At 49.7% G+C, this 14,793-nt stretch overlaps 3 protein-coding genes across 3 annotated transcripts; 2 read left to right on the top strand and 1 right to left on the bottom strand.

The window, feature by feature from the left end:
* Nucleotides 1-2,124: 2,124 nt before the first annotated feature.
* Nucleotides 2,125-2,683, top strand: LRP88_04264 (uncharacterized protein; the record flags this gene model as incomplete). The annotated part of the gene is made up of 3 exons (XM_083240839.1): nt 2,125-2,181; nt 2,239-2,385; nt 2,438-2,683. The coding sequence occupies 3 exons, from the start codon at nt 2,125-2,127 to the stop codon at nt 2,681-2,683; spliced, it is 450 nt and encodes a 149-aa protein (XP_083103369.1).
* A 2,016-nt stretch (nt 2,684-4,699) lies between these two features.
* On the top strand, nt 4,700-6,264 carry LRP88_04263 (flavin-containing monooxygenase; the record flags this gene model as incomplete). Its single annotated transcript, XM_083240838.1, has 3 exons — nt 4,700-4,919; nt 4,972-5,192; nt 5,245-6,264. The coding sequence occupies 3 exons, from the start codon at nt 4,700-4,702 to the stop codon at nt 6,262-6,264; spliced, it is 1,461 nt and encodes a 486-aa protein (XP_083103368.1).
* A 2,514-nt stretch (nt 6,265-8,778) lies between these two features.
* On the bottom strand, nt 8,779-9,936 carry LRP88_04262 (uncharacterized protein; the record flags this gene model as incomplete). The annotated part of the gene is made up of 1 exon (XM_083240837.1): nt 8,779-9,936. The coding sequence occupies one exon, from the start codon at nt 9,934-9,936 to the stop codon at nt 8,779-8,781; it is 1,158 nt and encodes a 385-aa protein (XP_083103367.1).
* Nucleotides 9,937-14,793: the final 4,857 nt, after the last annotated feature.

Below are 14,793 nucleotides of genomic sequence, written 5' to 3'. Positions count from 1 at the left end.
CAAAGCCACGAGTCATGTCTAATTTGGCAACAAGGGTAATCTCTGCTGAGTCAACGAGGCGTGTACTACTAAAAGGACCACTCAAGCAATGCGATATATATTACCTTGTTATTGATTAGCTTTCTGTTGTTTCTTGCAACGTTTTGGTAAGCGAGGACCCAGTTATTGTTGTTATCATCGACGACGACTCCAAAAGAGGCCGTCAGCCACAACAGCAAAAGCCGCAGTTTGGTGACGACTCGGAACACCTGCGTCAATCAGGCGCACTTGGCTGAGCAAAAGTGAGGAGATGAGGGGGAACAAATCTTTTTGAGTAGTAGCTAGTCGCGCTTTATCTTGTTTGATAAGATTAGTACATACCTATACGTGTATTGTGTTTTTTGATCTAGTTGAAGCCCGGCCCTTGATGGGATAACTGAGCCAGACGACCGTACATACCTATACGGAGAAATAGAGCTTCTAATCAGATGCTCTATAACCCACGTTTCAAAGAATAAGTTCTTCCTAGCCTTCTACGCCGCATTTTAGGCCACCATAACGGAAAAGAATATTAAGTCAGCCTTCAGAGGGGCCAGGCTTATTCCTCTTGACCCGGAAAGTGTAGTCTCGAAGTGTGTAATAACAATTGGGGAACCTGGAATATTGATACAAATACAAATCATCACCAAAAATCACCACTACCTTGACACAAAGTTGGAATAACAATCTTACGCGCCTCTCAGAGCTAGAAAATACCAGATCAAGAGAAATCCCCATCCGAAAGCTTTCTCTCAAGTTCATAGTAGACTTGAAACTCGGCGTAACACACCTCTGGGTCACTTTCTGCTTCGAAATTGAACTTCGCTTCCTCATCATCAATCAACAGAATCTTTGATCCGTTTGCAGCAGCTGCTTCAGCTAGTAGCTGGGCCTTGCAACTATGCTCGAGAGAGGTAAACAGCCAAGCCGCCTCGTCGACAGTAGATCCCACTGTCAAGATGCCGTGGTTTCGAAGGATCACAGCCTTTGCATTTCCAAGCGCAGCTGCTATTCTTTCGCCCTCCTCTGCTCCGAGAACGACACCGCCATGGTTCTGATACACTGTATGCGCATTGCCGAAGAACTTGCAGGCATCTTGGTTGATCATCTCAATCCGTCGCCCGAAGGATGACCATGCTTTTCCGTGGATGCTATGACAATGACAGACAGCGTGAACATCTGGCCGGGCCTTATGGATTTCGGAATGTATCAAGAAGCCGGCTCTGTTTATGGGCAAGGATTGATTGCCGCCAATGATTTGGCCCTCGTAGTTGACGAGGACCATATCATCAACCCTGAGAAGGCCAAAATGAACCCCCAAAGGGTTTGTCCAAAAAGCATGAGGATATTCCGGGTCTCGCACCGAAATGTGCCCACTCATGCCTTCAACATAGCCTTCGCGGGACCAATGTCGGAAAACAGCCGTCATGTGTTGCAGGAGCCACCTGCGCTGGGAAGATAGATCGAGAAACTTTGGGACCCCTCCGAGCATTGGACCATGGCTCAATGCCCTCAGCGGTGTAAGGGATTCACCCTTGTCAAGAAATCTCGGAGCGGACTCTGTACTATGATTGCGCCATGATAAACTTGAAGATGTCTCTTCAAGCTCAGTTATCTTGGACGGCGCCATTTGAGAATTAAAGAAGAGCTTTGGCTTCAAAAAAGGACAGGAAGGAAGAATGAAAGAGAGACCAGTGTACCACTGAAGTTTTCTCCGACCTGTAACTGGGAGTATAAACAAGAAGAAACGAGGATTTTAATATTAGACGAAGATCTCTTGCTATATGCTGAACACGGCCCGAGGCATTTGACTCTCTCCCAGTGCCGGCATTCGGAAAGTTCTGCGGGCTGAATGATGAACCGACGGCCTAACATACGGCCCGAGATTTCAGCTCGGTATCTCTTGTTTTCATTATCTGAATGGCTGTAACCAATTGAGTGGCTTAGGATTGACGAATCTAAACACTAGTCGTGGGTTAGCAGTCCATCACGGAGCCCGCGGCGAGCGAGGCAACCCCCCCACGTTTACTCAGCCTGGTGGAGATAAGTCACCAAACCCGTAACTCGAGGCAATTACCTTTCTGTCTGCACTTCATTCATTTGACCATGTCTGGACACTGGGAAGTTAGCATCAACGCTCCTGCTGAAGTGGTGAGGAGTGTCGTAAGTCATTATCACGAGGCACGGCTGGAAGCGATATCCCGTTGACTTCCTCCTTAGTTTTTCGACTGGGCGAAATACCCCGAGTGGGCTCAAGGACTAGTTAGAGGTGTTGATCGAAATCCTGAAGCATTCGGACCGCTATATGTTGGGGAAGTCTTGGTTGCCCACCTCACTGGTGGCATTCGAACGCCTGTCACCATCACGGTACAGTATAGCCTCCTTCAATCCATGGCCGCTAATCTAATGAGGCCAAAAGACAGTTTCCGAAAACAGGCTTGAGTGGACTGGTGATGCGTACTACGTCTTCTCTGGCGAGATGACGTTCGAGATCAAGCCTGACGATGAAAATCCCCTTCGCACCACTTTTGTCATGCTGGAGGACTTTAGACGCCTTAGCTGGGTCATGATGAAGCTGCCAGTCATCAGCAATCTCATGTCCGCTGACTACATGAAGTTCCCCGTGTCTCTCAAAAGTCGCTGTGAGACCTTGAGCAGGACCTGAGACTGTGACTAGGATTAGTGTTTCGTGGGCGCCTCGACCGCCGGGGGTTGGATGTGAATTTCATAGGAATGATAGACAGATGAGTCTTTATTGATCTACACGTTGCCACAGCACAATAAATTATGAGTTTAACATCACTGGCTTTCCGCGTGCTGGGCGCCTGCTTGTCTCCTCGATCATGTTGTGTGGTACTACAGCTCCTGCATGTGCCTTGGTTTCGAATATCAATCAAGTCTGACCGGAATATAGACAAGCCCCATAAGACATATATGATATTCAAAACTATAACTTGCTCCTAGAGTAAGTATCCAGCCGATCATTCAACCATAGTTTGACAGTAGACCCTTGTTCTGTCTCCATATCCACACCAAACATAGGCCAGACAAACATGGCATCATGAACCTCATTTCTTCCAACCACGAACGTCATATCAGGATTGTGAATCTGCAAGCCTCAGTTAGTTCCAATGTGCTCAGTATTAGAGAAAGGGATACAGATTCAACCTGAAACGTTTCAACCCAAGATACAATTGAATCCAGCTCGAGCTCATCCGAAGCTGCCACAGCAAGTGTCTGCTTGACCATGGCATTCTTCCACCACGATGATGGATATCGACAAGGTTCAAAAGCTTCCGATACTGGCGTACCAGAAAGCCAGGCCTCGTTCCAATTCTGAATCAGGTCGGGAACTAGGTAATCTCGATTGGAGTTTCTTCTGACGCTTGGCCATTTATCAAGATCAAACGAGACTGCCGGGCTGATCAAAGCCATGGCTTTAAGCGGCTGTTCTATCGTGAGTTTCGGACAGCATGGCAATTCGTGCCCGGAAACATGAGATAAGACGGCGAGGGCGAGATTGCCGCCAGATGAGTCTCCCGCCAGGATAACGTCTGAAGGAGATCTCTTGAGATCGTTGATGACATATCGCAGAGCTTCGACGGCGTCCTGGTATTGTGCAGGATGAGGATTCTCTGGCGCTAGTCGATAGCATGGAAAGAAGAATGCGGCATCCACACGTCGATCAGATGAATGGTGCTGGATCGAGGACCAAAAAGTGAGGTAAGAAACGGATCCATCCATAACGAAGCCGCCGCCTTGTTTGAGTTAGACCAGCCAACAATCATAGCTTTGACCATGACTGACCATGATAATTGATGATGATGTTCCTCGATGATCGATCACCTACCCAAAAGCCCTTTAAGCCGGCTGATGTAGTAACTAAGTCTGGAGTCAAGCCGTTCGCCTTACACCACTTGACGTATTCTTCCTCAAAACGAGTCTCCAGATAACGATGCTGTCTTAGGCTAAATCGAATTAAGAACTGAGTTGGAACAAACATTAGCATACTAGGCAATGATTGACATGTAAGAAAGCCTTACTGCTCGTGTTACTCGGTTTATGAGATGATGCCTGTAGCGTGAGGGCGCATTCTCTCCCCGTAACCCTCCACTGAGAGCAGACCAGGCTCCAGACGACACTATGAAACGTGAGAATGGTCTCTTCTCATCCAAAGGTCAGATTGTACCAACAGACAGAAGCAAAACCAAGAACAAGGTCGAACTTTTCCCATAAAGTAAGCGGCGAGTCCATCTTGAGACGCATAGATCTCAAAAATCTGCATAGATGACTTGGCCTTGACTTTTTTGCTTGCGATGGAACACGGCGAAGGAAAAATGAGGGAGGGCAGAGGGAATGGGAAACTATTCCATACGCTGCCTGTCCCTCTTAGGTTGGTCGTGCGGGATCCGCGGCCGGCCGATGATAAGACTCGGGGGTTTGAATCTGTCCGGATATCTCGATGCCCACTTCCCCGCGTTTTGGAGCTACAAGGAATCGGAATATCGGTCAGTAGTAAAGTGGGCTGCCTCGGTTCAGTTCCTTGATACCAGATAATGATGCTGCATAAAAACCGTCACTCGTAACAGATCCAATAGCCAAGACACAATTAGCCATCATTATTATCATTATTTTGCAACTCTAGCACGTTTGACAAATACGACCAATCACTTTGCTAGCAATGGCAGCCCAGGAGCACTATGACTGTATCATTGTGGGGGGAGGAATTGCTGGCATCAACGCTGCTTTCCGCTTTCAACAAGCCTTCCCAAAGCTGTCTTACGCTATCCTAGAGGGACGTGACGACATCGGGGGCACATGGTCGCTTTTCCAGTACCCAGGAATTCGCTCAGATTCGGACCTCTACACTCTCAGTTTTCCCTGGGACCCGTGGTCCGAAGGTTAGACTCTCCATTGCCACCAATCATCTAGCTTACTAACACAAGACTTTAGATGAATCTATTGCTAAAGGAGAGTCTATCATGGAATATCTGCGAGATATCACCAAGAAACATGACCTCGATAGCAAGATTAGGTTGGGCCACAAGGTTACCAGCGCAAATTGGGACTCTGGCACTCAGCAGTGGCGGTTAAAGGTACAAGTCCAAGGGCAGGAAATATCCATCGTTACCAAGTACCTCATGATGGGAACTGGCTACTATGACGCTGAACATGTAAGAGGTCTATGATCCGGTCAGTGAATAGCAATCTAACATTCCTTTCCAGCCTTACCAAGCACACATTGAAGGCTTAAGCAGGTTCAAGGGTGACGTGCTGCATCCTCAGTTCTGGCCCAAGGATTACAACTATCAAGGCCGGAAAGTCGTCATCATCGGCAGCGGCGCGACTGCCATCACCATGCTTCCCGCCATGCATCAAGAAGCTGGCCACGTCACCATGCTTCAGCGCAGTCCTGGGTACATAATCAGCTTGCCACAGACAGACTGGATGCGTCGAGTGCTCCGCACAACATTACCCAAATCATGGGCCATCTCCCTCATTCGAGTACGCTACATCTTGTCAGCATATCTAATCTTTCTCTTCTGCAAGATTTTCCCTATCCTGTCTCGCCGATATATACAGTATTTGGCTCAAAGCCAACTGCCGAAAGAGTTCTCCATTGACCCTCACTTCGAACCAAAGTACCATCCATGGGATCAGAGGCTCTGCATTGCCCCGGATGGGGACTTTTACAGGTGTCTGAGCACCGGGAAGGCGTCCATAGTGACTGGTGAAATCAGCACTGTGACTGAAGATGGTGTTGTTCTGACATCGGGAGAGTCACTTCCTGCCGACGTCATTGTTACAGCCACGGGACTGCGGCTGAAGCTCTTGGGGCATGTTGATGTTACGGTTGATAATGGCCCGCCTGTCACGGTGGGCGATTACTTCACCTGGAGAGGCTGCATGTTGCAGAATATTCCTAATCTGTTTGCCCTCAACGGATATTTCCTCGCGTCTTACACGCTCGGCATCGACAACGCCTGTATTCTTATCATGCGAATCCTGGCAGAGGCTGAGCGTCAAGGTAACAGAGTCATCACTCCAACGGCAAAGGGCACGGCCTCCATCACCCCAAGAGCAGCTGTTCCGTTGACTTCTGGCTACGTGCAACGTGGGCTGAAGGACAAAGCCACGCCGAAGCTTGGAAACTCGAGGCCTTGGTCGTCGGAGTGGTTTTGGTTCACGGACTGGTTTAGATCCCGTTTTTTCCAGTATACGGAAGGCCTGACTTTTGAGGGCTAAGAGATGGGGAGCAGCTGTATCAGATGTGGAAGTGCCCCGTGATGATGAAAACTGAATAAGGAACAGCAAGTAATCAGGCGCTGCGCCGGCTTTCGGAGTAAAATGTCCTCGACATCATCGGCTGGTTGGACACGGACAGACTAGTGCAAGCGTCTTGCGGCTAAGAAACCTAGCGGTGAGATATGATGGAAAGGGGAAAGATTCAGGGGGATAACGAGATACCGAGGATAGCTAGAATCTTCTCGGGGTCCGCGGAGGCCGGGTCGGATAGTTTAGAAGTATTTGATGGTATGGGCTGTCTATTTAATTTGGCGCTCATTTCGATCTTCTTTCCTCTCGAAAGAACCCATCCGCCACAACAGTTTATATACATCCCATCTTCATTTTTTTCATCGTCTCTTTTTTACTGTCGTCAAATCATCGCCGATACCCATCAACCGACCCGTCAAATTTGGTAGAGATGGAGAGAATCTTGACCAGAGATAAAGTCCGAGAGCACGCCGCCGAGGATGACGGTTGGCTTATTATCGATAACGTCGTGTGGGACATGACGGGGTTCGCCGAAGAACACCCTGGGGGACCTGAAATTATCGTGAATTCTCTCGGGAGGGACGCCAGCAAGGCCTACAATGCTGTTCATAGTCCCAAGACCGTGCTGGGTTATTTTGGACCGTCACGGATCGTCGGGAGGTTGGATGAAGCACTGGACCTTGCAGACTCGTCAAGCAGCCGCAGCCAACCAACCACGGAGAACAAGCCCATGATCGATCTACACAGCCTTGTCGGCCTGCACGATATTGAACGGGCCGCGTTGGAATACCTGCCTCCTCTGGCTAGAGCTCAGATCTCGGCTGGAGCAAACGATAATCGTACCACCAAAGCAAACGCCTCCTCGTTCCAGAGCATTTACTTCCGTCCTCGGGTCCTCTCTTCATCTCGAAACGTGGACTGCAAGACTCGAATTCTGGGAAGAGAGTATTCCATTCCAGTTTTCAACGCTCCGGCATCCCTGGCCAAACTGGTGCATCCAGATGGAGAACTTGCAATAGCCCGAGGATTGGCTGCCAAGGGATCCACCATCATCATCCCTACGATGGGCTCGTTTTTACCCGAGGAAATTGTCGCTGCTCTCCCCCCAGGCCACCCATTTTTCTTTCAACTCTACGTGGGAACTAACCGTGAATCGACAAAAAGACTTCTCGAATCAGTTGTTACGCTAAAAGCCGAAGCCATAATTGTCACCGTCGACCTGCCAGTTATCGGCAAGCGAGACGATGTAAGGCGCCTTCAAATTCAAGCCTCACCACCAAATAACAACAAAGAAACGAGCAAATCGGCTTCAAACTTGGCCATCGACCCAGACCTATCATGGCCAGACATCCACTGGATTCGGAAGATCACAGGCTTGCCGGTATTTGTGAAAGGCATTCAATCAGCCGAAGATGCAAAAAGAGCGTTGTCCGAAGGCTGTGCGGGCATTTACATTTCCAACCACGGGGGGAGGGCAGTTGACACGGCCCAGCCCGCAATTTTAACCCTGTTGGAAATTAACATCCATTGCCCCGAGGTCTTGGAGCGGATGGATGTGTTTATAGATGGTGGCATCAGGCGTGGGACTGACATATTGAAAGCCATCTGCCTCGGAGCTAGCGCTGTCTGTCTCGGCCGGCCGATCCTACATGCGTTGACCTACGGTCAAAATGGGATTGACCATGCTCTCAATAGTACGTTACCCGAGATCTACCCGGAGAGCTCCCAGCTAACACTGTGCAGTCTTGAAAGAAGAACTAGAGGCGGCAATGCAACTATGTGGTATCAAGTCGCTTGATGAGGCACATCCAGGGCTGCTGAATACTGCTGCACTGGAGCGTTCCGTATATGAACTAGAGGGACAGAGAACAAGGCATATAGTGAGGGGAAGGCTATAGTAGAGTAAAGCATGCCCTAGAGCAAGTTTCTCTAACGAGTTACGAGTTGGGAATTTGAACACAAGGCTACTTGAGACTGTAGGGTAATTGTTTATATAGATAGATCAACCGCTCTTAAAGGCATTTACCACCACTCATCCTCTATAGTCTCTACACTCTGCAAGAATTCCCTGCCAGCTTTGATCTTACTCCGGAACCTGTTGTTAAGATGGGCGTTGCGGAAGCGGCCAGAGAATATTTGCGTTTTAATAAAGCTATCTTAATAGAGACACTATACTAGGCCCCTCCGCATTTGCGTAATAGCATTGGGAAAACCCTGTGGGAAAACCAGTGCTGAGGGAGAGAGATTAAGGAAACCATAACTCCATCCACGATCTCGCTACGAGTTAGCAAATGAAACAGTCCAACCTTTTATGAATAAAACAGAAAAAATGCCAATGACAGGGAATGGTAAACTCTCTGGGGCTATTCAGAAAGTGGACAAAAAGATATATGTGAAATCGATCGATAAAACGCGAGACATAGATAATCTTGAATCGGCAACAAACAGCAAAAGAACATTGGAACAGGACGGGAAGCCGTCGTCTCAAGAGTTGCCACAACGCCAAGGTCCCCACGGGCCCGTCATTTTCTTCCGATAGCACGACTTCCTGGTGTCTAACTGCATGACGCCCCTCTGAAAACTGAGTTGTCGTAGATCCTTGCCCACGTTGTGATATGATGTCTGAACCGGGTAGCCGAGGTCGTGCCTGAGCAGGTCCCGCTGCCAGAAGCGGAAAAAGCGCGTCTCCGTCTTTAACAGAGGCAGCAGCTTGTCGGCGGCCTTGTTGGCCGATATCTCCATCGGGTTCTTAGAGTACTTCTTACCCGCCATGCACCACCCGTAAATGTACTTGTACGCAAACTTGCCGATGTCCCAGCCGACTTCCCGGTACTGCTTTACGTGCTGGTACTCGTGTGCCAACAACCACGTCTGGTCGAAGAAGGCCTTCTGCGATGCCGCGCTGTCATGCCGGCGGAATGGGGCGTACTTGGCTCGCACGTAGACGCGCTTGAGGAAAGTTACCCCTGCCGACTTCAAGAATCTCGGGGCCACCCATCTGGCGTTGAACCACACCCGTGGGTGGATGTTAGCGTCGAAGAGCGACCGGTGCAGCGGGTACAAGAAGAACATGTGCGTGTGGTGCGGCCGCATGCCGCTGCCGGGGTTCTTCTTGCGGAACCGGCGCGCCGCCCACCTAAGGAAGGCCCTGATCACTCGGGCGAGGATGCGGCAGCGGCGGCGGCGGCAGCGTGGGGGGCAAAAGAGGGAACGGGAGTCGAGCTCGTTGCGCTCCTTGAGGTCGTTAACATTGCGCTCTTCGAGATCGCCAAGGTCCATGAGGCCCCGCTTGCCGGTCCCATCATCCTCGAAAAGGGCCACGGTATCCTCGACCTCAGCCTCAATCTCTTTCTTCTCCTCGTTGACGATGGGGTCCTGCTTAGCCTCCTCGATGATGATGTCCTCAGTTATCTCGGTGGTATTGGCTTTGCCGCTGTCGTCGGGCTCAATCTCCGCTGTCTCGGTCGGTATGCTCTCGTCGATGCCGGAGGTTGATTCTCCGCCGCCCTCTGCCACGACATCGTCAGGCTCGGTGGATGACGTCGCCTGGGGAGCAGCATGGGCGAAGGTGAAGAGCGTCAACCCGAAGAGCAGGACGATAAGACCGAAGAGGGACAGGCGTCCCTGCGTGCGTCCCTGCATGGTGGGTTTGGAGGAGTGTTATCAAAGATGCTCTGAAGGGTCGGTTTCTGGTGCTAAAGTGCTTGGTGTCTGAGTGATGAACAGGCTGCATCTCCCCTCTTTATACGTCTTGCTGTCCCTCGACGCCGCGGTGAAGAGAGCGTCTTTACCACCCGAGCTAGTCGCCATGACGAGAAAGCTTAGCAGTCCAGAGTTGAGAGGGCATGAGGTTCGATGAATCCGTCAACCAGAAGGTACTCCCATCAGTCCTCGGCCAATTCTCGATGAATGCTATTTTTATTCAGCTAAGGAAATGGTCTGCTATTCTGCTCAACCAGACCCCCTCAACTCGTTAGTTTGCAGCCTGCCACGCCATAGACTTTTCCATTGTGTTGCCCAATAGTTCTCCTTCATGGAGTAGTAGTTTTTAGAACCACCTTATTCCGCTTTATTGGAGGCTGCCTAAGCTACCTCGATAGCTGCTTGACAAGGGCAATCTTCCGGATACGAGCGGCTGCTTAAACTTATCCTCATCCACATTTCAAAACATGAGTATTCGGCCACGTGGGTCTAGCCATGACCAGAATTTTCTCACCTGGTCCTTTAATAGCCAGAATCAACCGTGGCATCTGACATCTACCAATAAAGAGGCCACACTTTCCTTTCCCCCGCAGACTCATCCATCACAACTAGAGGCTCTAAATTTAGCAGGACAAAGCCTCTACCCTGAGAACCTTACTGGTGCATTACGAGCTTTACGAATATCTAATAAAAACTAACCCACCCATGCGTCGTCGGACTGAGAATGACCCGAGAAAACAAGCCCAGTTGAACACTTCCACAGGCTAACGAGTGCCGCAACATCTCGACGTATCTATTGGACAATACTGGGTTGAGCGGTGCCTATCTGTGGTTGTCTGTGATTCTAATTTCGGCTCCTAAACAAGGACAGCCTTTACAACAGCGACGCTCCCTTTCATAGAAGCAACTCCAAGAGCAGCCCTTCCTCAGCTGGTTTCGTCGTTTAAATTACACCCATGTCTTGGATGTGATTGAGCGCCATGTAACTCGCTTCCAGCTCGATTGCGTAGTACAGAGGTCTGAGTGGTTGCCCTTTCTGCCACACTTCATTTTTTAAGCCAAACCATCTTCTCCGAGCAGCCCCGGCGGGTTTATTCCGGTTGACGAGCCTATTAGTAAGGCTGATTACACCGGCATCATGGTTTACTTCTGGCCGAATATGGTGAAGCTACGAAGCTGCTGCATGGTCTCCGAAGAACAAGCCAACAGCATTCGTTTGTTCGAGCAGTGGGCCTTACCGGACTCATAAAAAACTAATATAGCGGAAACGCTACTTGGTGAAAACGGTTTGTTTGAAGCCCGCAAGCACCAAGTTGTTGTTCTGCCTCACAGATACGCAGATGATCTCGGACAGGAAATTTGTTGGTGGTCGTGTAACTTTTCCGGGTCGTTTCCTCTGTTCAGCACAAGAAGATCCCAAGAGATAGTCCTTATGTTCGTTTACCGCAAGATGTTGAGATGACATGCAGATGGAGAGTACTCGGAGCTGGAGCTAGAGGAAAGGCTAGAGCAGGCGCGGTGTGACGGCGCGGCCCTTCCCTACAGCATAAGGTTGAAAGATTGGCATGGAAATCTTGTCGTACATTCAATGCAAGAGATTCTTGATCGATGGATGTCTTGTGTTCAAGAGTTCCCATTTAAGAGATTGCATAGGTCAAAGCCTGACCGTCATATCCCCAATGGTTGACTAGGTTGGGTTCTCTTTGGACGCCCATTGAGCGTTTCCCAGTTTCGGTCATAAAGACTTGCAAGGCCGACCGGTGTCTCTTCGATAGCGCGCTGAAATTGTCTTTTATTCAATCCTCCGCTCGGAGTCTCCTTGCATTGTCAACCGAAGAAATTGACCTTCGCATCGGTCGGTCATCCTCTCAGAGATGTCAGTCCTGATATCCTAGCTCTTGTTGGACAGCTGCCTGTCAACAATGCTTCTCGAATACGACACCATGTTGGCGCGGACTTCTTTGGGGAAAGTCCTCTAGTTGACGAACTCTACAGCTAGTTTAGGGGATAAGGATATATGTAGGAATGGGAGTACAGCTTACTCGTATCGTTCCTGGGGTCGGTGTCCATGGATTTCCAGTTGACAAGCCCTCCATCAGTATACAACTTGCGATCCACCACTGCTATTTGGTGTCCAAATCTTCGACAAAAATCATTGACAGGATCTCGTTGCTGGACGGAGGGATGGGCCAGAGTCGCCAAAACAGCTATCCACGAAAGCCACGATCGGCCTAGTAGGCTTATTCTTGCTGTTGTCATAGCGGAAAAGCATATCACTACTTTGCTTCGATCCACTGTATCATAGAGCGAGGGCGGGTTTCTTTCTTGCTTAGGGCTCTTTCTAGAATCAATAGACCTTGGGCAAAGCACCGAAAGCCAAGCTCGACAAAGGCGCAAGGGGCAGGTGACTGGATGGCGTGTCGCTCAGAACGGGTGTATGAGAAGCTGGCCACCGGGCAGAAGATCCCCAGTAATCAGAACCAGGCAACGAATGACTCTTCCTTTCTCTATCTAAGGAGGGTCTAGGAGACTGACCATTTATAGTTAGAGTCGGTTACTCCTAGCGAGTGTGCTTTAGCAGCTGCCGCCAGAGCTGAGACTGCTATGTTTTTGATTCTTCGGAGAGTCTCTGTCCGGCTTGGATAGCCCGTATCCATGCGACGCTATTGAATGATTGACCTGATCTTGATATAGCCCATGTTATACACCTCGTATTCATCGCGAGAATGACGCGGTGATGACTGTCCTTCATCATGGCCATCAGCCGCCTTAGTGCCCGAGCAGGAAGAGAAACATTCAAGTTAGATTTGCGGCTGCTGGACCTGTACGACACTGTACGAGCGCCGATGTGGCGCGGCCAGCTATAGAAGTTCACACAACTCCGACAGCCGCACATCTAAACTTGGCCGTTGGGTACGTCGAATCAGGCTGCACAAGTGCTATCCATATTTACGGAGGCTGAAAGCGCCGGTTCGACGATGCCATATTGAGTTCCCCGACCGTCATCTGGATCTTGAGCCACAAATATCGTAGAACGAGGGGGCTGAGGCGACGCGGTATGGGAGGGACAAAACTCAAAAATGTCGAATCTTGACGCGTTGCATGACCTTGTGACCTTTATTGACTCCCTCAGGTAAGCAGACTGGTTACACTTGTTCGGGAGAAGCTGCGACTGCAGCGGCGGCTTGTGACTCCCGTTGCCGCCGTTGGTTTGGTATCACGAGCAAGGGGGTCAAGTCACGGGAAGCCAAGGGGTTGTCGTCTGGCCCAGTGACAGATTGTGAATGATGGTTACGATAACTGCTATTTTTAGGTTTATAGTAGCTTATTCTACAGCAGGTGTATGGAAGCGGTGGCTGAAACGGAGGGTAAGCCTTCCCGAGCAATGGCGGATGGCATCTGAGTCTTAGAAGCCAGTGCGGGGCCTATCCAGCTCTAACGGGGACTGGAGTGTCAACAAAACGTTCAACACCATGGACGAGAACCCAAAACTAAACTCTGATTTCCCAGGGGTCAAGTGGGACAACGACAAAAGCCCCGCAGATGGGATCCTAGTCGAGATTGACCATGGGCCTGGCTGAGATACTGCTATTTACAATGTGGATTGGTCCTGGGCTGAGCTAGAGCGGAAGCATGCTGCTCCACTTTACAAGAGTGGTGGCGGTTTAGGATATTAACGTTTAGTGCGAACTCGGGTGGAAGGGATGGACGCTAACGGTGGCCATAGCCAATTTGAAAGGGAGGGGGACCGTTAACGATGCGGAGCATAAGCATAAGGCGAGGTGGCGCTTGAGGCGCCAGACCTGGAGCTAGTTTGTAGGTATTACGTCGTAATGCTCGGAGTAATTATTGGAGTAGGAGCTTAGGACAGAGGATTTGTCCTGCTATATTTAGGACCGCTATTGGTGATGAGCCTTCCAAGGAGAGGAGATTGTGCCCGCTTTATTGGGATATCTAATTTTAGACGCCACAGCTGATTCTCGTATGCGGAGGGTTGACCTTTGTTAGATTTTACGAGGGGTTTTGACTATGCGTTGAAGCTCTTGATTTCTAACTGAAATAAGTGGCTGAAGTTGGTCTGTTTTATCCTTCCTTGGATCCCTCGTATTTGTGAATTCATCCCGAATCCACGCAAGACTGGCTCTTGTAATACCTCACGCGTTGGAGTATTGCTTGATTATCCTTAATCTCTGTGTCGTCATCGGAAACCTAGTCAAAATGATCTCAGCCGTTTTACAGGAAGAGCTGAGGAAATAACAAAATTCTCTTCCCCTCGAAAGTCCCTCATGGCTTCGATAAAGTGGACTCGGCTTCCTCGGAAGGCAAGCGGCAGCCTTAATGGAATCCAGATCAAACCCAAGCTCAACCACTATCCTGCTTTGTGGGATGGTCGGTAAGGCCTACTGGGCTTCGTAACCTTCCACAAAGAATCGTTTTAGTTCGCAAAAAGAACCCTATTTAGCCTCTTATTTAAGTATGCTACGTGGCCATGACCGGCCTCCTTGGTTGACTCCATAGCCAAGAGCTGCTCCTAAGCCATCTTCTTCCACAGCACCTACCTGAAACCTGATGGTATTCATCCTTTTGCTTACCATGTTGAGTAGGAACTCGATCAAGATCTCATTTATCAAGGGTGTAGGTCCCTCTTTTCCATGTCAGCCTTCCAAACCAGGTAGAGGGCAGTTAGCCAACGGACAACAAGGCCACGGAGTCCACTAATTGGGGCATCCGGGAATGACACAGGCCAAAAAAATTGGTCAGGCTTTGCTAATTAGTCGTATCCTTGCACCACTGCGT

Source organism: Fusarium phalaenopsidis (genome assembly GCF_050370095.1).
Source record: "Fusarium phalaenopsidis strain FUZ10S chromosome Unknown contig_32290, whole genome shotgun sequence".
NCBI lineage: Eukaryota > Fungi > Ascomycota > Sordariomycetes > Hypocreales > Nectriaceae > Fusarium > Fusarium phalaenopsidis.
This window is presented reverse-complemented; position numbering and strand designations above follow the sequence as displayed.